At 43.4% G+C, this 5,154-nt stretch overlaps 1 protein-coding gene across 1 annotated transcript; it reads right to left on the bottom strand.

Moving 5' to 3' along the window:
• Positions 1–1,622: 1,622 nt before the first annotated feature.
• Positions 1,623–5,154, bottom strand: LOC121839160 (ovostatin homolog 2). Its single transcript, XM_042296556.1, has 3 exons — positions 4,981–5,154; positions 4,478–4,653; positions 1,623–1,749 (listed from the first exon to the last, which is right to left on the bottom strand). The coding sequence occupies exons 1-3, from the start codon at positions 5,152–5,154 to the stop codon at positions 1,623–1,625; spliced, it is 477 nt and encodes a 158-aa protein (XP_042152490.1).

Genomic DNA, 5,154 nt, shown 5'->3' with positions numbered 1-5,154 from the left:
TTTTGTCCCTTCTAGGTTAGACTACTGCAATGCTCTACTTTCCGGCTACCCGGATAAAGCACTAAATAAACTTCAGTTAGTGCTAAATACGGCTGCTAGAATCCTGACTAGAACCCCAAAATTTGATCATATTATTCCAGTGCTAGCCTCCCTACACTGGCTTCCTGTCAAAGCAAGGGCTGATTTCAAGGTTTTACTGCTAACCTACAAAGCATTACAGGGGCTTGCTCCTACCTATCTCTCTGATTTGGTCCTGCCGTACATACCTACACGTATGCTACGGTCACAAGACGCAGGCCTCCTAATTGTCAGGGCTTTCTCCTATAGAGCTCCATTTTTATGGAACGGTCTGCCTACCCATGTCAGAGTCTCAACCTTTAAGTCCTTACTGAAGACTCATCTCTTCAGTGGGTCATATGATTGAGTGTAGTCTGGCCCAGGACTGGGAAGGTGAACGGAAAGGCTCTGGAGCAACGAACCGCCCTTGCTGTCTCTGCCTGGCCGGTTCCTCTGGGTTGGCGCCCCCCTTGGGTTGTGCCATGGTGGAGATCTTTGTGGGCTATACTCAGCCTTGTCTCAGGATGGTAAGTTGGTGGTTGAAGATATCCCTCTAGTGGTGTGGGGGCTGTGCTTTGGCAAAGTGGGTGGGGTTATATCCTTCCTGTTTGGCCCTGTCCGGGGGTGTCCTCAGATGGGGCCACAGTGTCACCTGACCCCTCCTGTCTCAGCCTACAGTATTTATGCTGCAGTAGTTTATGTGTCGGGGGCTAGGGTCAGTTTGTTATATCTGGAGTACTTCTCCTGTCTTATTCAGTGTCCTGTGTGAATTTAAGTGTGCTCTCTCTAATTCTCTCTTTCTCTCGGAGGAGGACCTGAGCCCTAGGACCATGCCTCAGGACTACCTGACATGATGACTCCTTGCTGTCCCCAGTCCACCTGGCCATGCTGCTGCTCCAGTTTCAACTGTTCTGCCTTATTATTATTCGACCATGCTGGTCATTTATGAACATTTGAACATCTTGGCCATGTTCTGTTATAATCTCCACCAGGCACAGCCAGAAGAGGACTGGCCACCCCAGATGGCCTGGTTCCTCTCTAGGTTTCTTCCTTGGTTTTGGCCTTTCTAGGGAGTTTTCCTAGCCACCGTGCTTCTACACCCGCATTGCTTGCTGTTTGGAGTTTTAGGCTGGGTTTCTGTACAGCACTTTGAGATATCAGCTGATGTACGAAGGGCTTTATAAATACATTTGATTTGATTTGATTCCTAGGCATAATGCAAGGCAATATAGGTTTACAGGTTTATTTCCATGCAATATTTCAAGAGGGAAATGTCTTATCTTACCGTTGTCACTGTTGACTGTATTTCAGGGTTGTCTTCGATGTTCATGTGGTTCTTGCTTCAGCAATGGCAATATAAGAGCACAGAAATCTGAGAATCACTGTTGTAGGCTGGGCAGGGCACAAATGAAGAGAGCAGGAGGAAAAATAAGAGGATTTGGGAGGGGGGTTTAAAGAGCTACTGTCCAATCAAGTGGGCTTGAGTTGCATTTTCTCTGAGCAAAAAAACAGGATGTATTGTATTGACATCTAAAGTGGAGTGTGATTGAATACTCTTTCTTTTTCTAGCCCAGGTCAGTGGCAATGACAGAGGGGAGGCACTGAGGGAAGCCAGCAGAACGTAGGAGCTGATCTCCACTGCCAGGGAGGCTGAGGTCTCTGAGGAGGTCTGAGTCCAGTGCAGGAGACCCCCTGAGGGACGACGAGCACACACAAAGACAGAAATCGGAACCATGGACAGGCACATCATATTTACCTTAATATTTACCTTACGTTGATTGGACTAAATCATTTTTTGGTTTATTTGATTGGTCATTGTATGAGACTAAGCAGAGGTGATTTGATGATGTTGAAATGTTGAAGTGGTGCTGGAATAGTGGAGGCAGCTCCTGTTTTCTTTGTGACTTGCTGTAACTCTGATTCGAAATCAATAGTTGTTTAGTAGTCAGAAAATGTCAGAAACATTAAGTTGCTTGATCATTCAACTGTTTGTTACATGCAATATGCTTTGTGGACTTCACTGGATAGAGGTTGCTCTCCAGTTTTGTGATCAAATGAAGGTGTGGTTGAATTGATTTCTTATTGTCTCGGCCTATCACAGTGTCAAGGCATATGAACTAACTGCTTATAGAGATAACAACGCAATTATCACAACATATAAAAGTGTAGGCTTTCTCCTTCAGGAACCCTCCGGGAGAAATACAACAAGAGCAAATATTCCATAACCTGTAGGTCGGTAGGACTGGGGTCTGAACAGATAGGTTATAGAGAAGAGCAGAAGCTCTGAACTATAACCTGTAGGGAACACAATATATGGTAGGTTTCTCACTTAAGGGTGGCACAAATGTGATATGGGGGAGGAGAATGAGCAGGGTAAATGCTAATTAAATTCTGTGGTATAAAAACTGTTGTGTTTTTGTGGACATTACTGTAGTATTTACTACATAATACATTTACTACATATAAAACTACCCTATTCTACATTAGGACTACGTGCTCAATGAACGAGCGGTAGGGAATTGGTCGGTTCTCCCAGGCTTCTTTTGCTAAATCCAAAATGCCTCTGCATGGTCGCCCGTACAACAACTCGAAGGGGAGAACCTGGTAGAGGCTTGAGGAACTTGGCGCAGGGCAAACATAAGGTGGGGCAAAAGCATGTCCCAATTTTTCCTGTCCTTATCCACAACACATCTTAACATGCTCATGATGGTTTTAGTCAGCCTCTCGCACAGTCCGTCTGTCTGGGGGTGATTTTTAATCTGCTATACACTGTATAGCTTACATACAGTTGAAGTCAGAAGTTTACATACACTTAGGTTGGAGTCATTGAAACTCGTTTTTCAACCACTCCACGAATTTCTTGTCAACAAACTATAGTTTTGGCAAGTTGGTTAGGACATCTACTTTGTGCATGACACAAGTAATTTTTCCAACAAATGTTTACAGACAGATTATTTCACTTCTAATTCACTGTATCACAATTCCAGTGGGTCAGAGGTCTACATACACTAAGTTGACTGTGCCTTTAAACAGCTTGGAAAATTCCAGAAAATGATGTCATGGCTTTAGAAGCTTCAGATAGGCTAATTGATAACATTTGAGTCAATTGGAGGTGTACCTGTGGATGTATTTCAAGGCCTACCTTCAAACTCGGTGTCTCTTTGCTTGACATCATGGGGAAATAAAAATAAATCAGCCAAGACCCCCAAAAACAGATTGTAGACCTCCACAAGTCTGGTTCATCCTTGGGAGCAATTTCCAAACGCCTGAAGGTACCACGGTCATCTGTACAAACAATAGTACGCAAGTATAAACACCATGGGACCAACGTACTTAGGTGCGAAAAGTGCAAATCAATCCCAGAACAGCAGCAAAGGAACTTGTGAAAATGCTGGAGGAAACGGGTACAAAAGTATCTATATCCACTATCTATATCCACTATTGGTATATCGACATAACCTGAAAGGCCACTCAGCAAGGAAGAAGCCACTGGTCCAAAACAGCCATAATAAAGCCAGACTAAGGTTTGCAACTGCACATGGGGAAAAAAGATTGTACTTTTTGGACAAATGTCCTCTGGTCTGAATAAACGAAAATATAACTGTTTGGCCATAATGACCATCGTTATGTTTGGAGGAAAAAGGGGAGGCTTGCAAGCCGAAGAACACCATCCCAACCGTGAAGCACAGGCGCGGCAGCATCATGTTATGGGGGTGCTTTGCTGCAGGACGGACTGGTGCACTTCACAAAATAGATGGCAACATGAGGAAGGACAATTGTGTGGATATATTGAAGCAAAACCTCAAGACATCAGTTAAAGCTTGGTCGCAAATGGGTCTTCCAAATGTACAATGACCCCAAGCATCCTTCCAAAGTTGTGGCAAAATGGCTTAAGGACAACATAGTCAAGGTATTGGAGTTGCTATCACAAAGCCCTGACCTCAATCCTATAGAACATTTGTGGGCAGAACTGAAAAAGCATGTGTTTTAGTTTTAGAAGCATCATTTTGCTAACTTTAATTGGTTTTCCAGAAATCCCCATTGAAGGATTTCCAGACTCCAGGAATCTTTCAACCGGGATTTCTGGAAAACCTGGGATTTTTACCAGAATTTTTCTAAGACAAACTTTCGACAGCTACTCTGGATAATATTTTTCACCTTTGGTACTAAGACCCCAATTCAGATGAAGGAAAACTGCACTGCGTTTTTCTGAAAATATTTACACTATCAATATCCAATGATAATGTCCAGGAGAGGAACAGCTTGTAACATTGGGTATGTTGGTACAAACTCCAGTGTACATATTCTGAGTGAACCTGCAGTGGATTTTTTTGTTATCTGGACCTTTACTGTCCTGTTTCAAATGTCTTTTAGGAGCAACATGTGATGACAGAGCAAACCAGTCCAGCAGACTGTGTACCGGCTCTGTGTAAAATGACCTGTTTGTCCTGGGTTGTAGATTGGTTTATCCATTTGGATGAATGTCATCGGACTGTAGGGTTTGATCATGACCTTTCTCTCCTCTGTCGATAGAAACGTTTCACCTCGAACCTCCACCTTAAAGTTTTGCACTTGGTCACTCTCCACCTGAGGGGCCTGTCAGTGAGACAATGAACCAATGACATATGATCCAGTGTGGCTTAGTTGGTAAGAACGTGCTGCAACAATGTCAAGGTTGTGAAGATTCAATCACTTCTCCTTTCATCAGTGTGTTTTTAAAATTATTTTTCTTTAGTACTTAATGTCATCTTTTTTATGTAAAATTTCAGCCAGAATTCCAGAAAAGTTTTGGTAGGCCACCACATTGATATTTCCCATCAAATAAGATAGCATTGCACTAAAATGAAGAGATGCATCACAAAGCTGAGAAGTACTGTATACTCTTATTGGAATGGTTCTGGATGTCGACCAGTGCTGGCTGACCTGAAACTGGAAGCAGCGGTGAAACTCTTGGTCAGAACTCTCTTGGAGAAGAATTTTGCTCTGCTCATCAACAATCAGAGATATGGTCATGACCAGGGTCTCGTTGGGCTGCAGAAGACTGGCACAAAGCTTGGCCTCTGAGCCTGCCTGGATCACTGCAAGAATGGCTACCAT

This window comes from Oncorhynchus tshawytscha, linkage group LG14 (assembly GCF_018296145.1).
Source record: "Oncorhynchus tshawytscha isolate Ot180627B linkage group LG14, Otsh_v2.0, whole genome shotgun sequence".
Classification (NCBI taxonomy): Eukaryota; Metazoa; Chordata; class Actinopteri; order Salmoniformes; family Salmonidae; genus Oncorhynchus; species Oncorhynchus tshawytscha.
This window is presented reverse-complemented; position numbering and strand designations above follow the sequence as displayed.

Coding starts and splice junctions, on each gene's coding strand:
- LOC121839160 (XM_042296556.1), bottom strand. CDS start 5,154: ATGGTAGCCATTCTTGCAGTGATCCAGGCAGGCTCAGAGGCCAAGCTT. Junction 4,654..4,980: donor ACCGCTGCTTCCAGTTTCAG/GTCAGCCAGCAC, acceptor TCTCACTGACAG/GCCCCTCAGGTGGAGAGTGA. Junction 1,750..4,477: donor GGTCATTTTACACAGAGCCG/GTACACAGTCTG, acceptor GTCGTCCCTCAG/GGGGTCTCCTGCACTGGACT.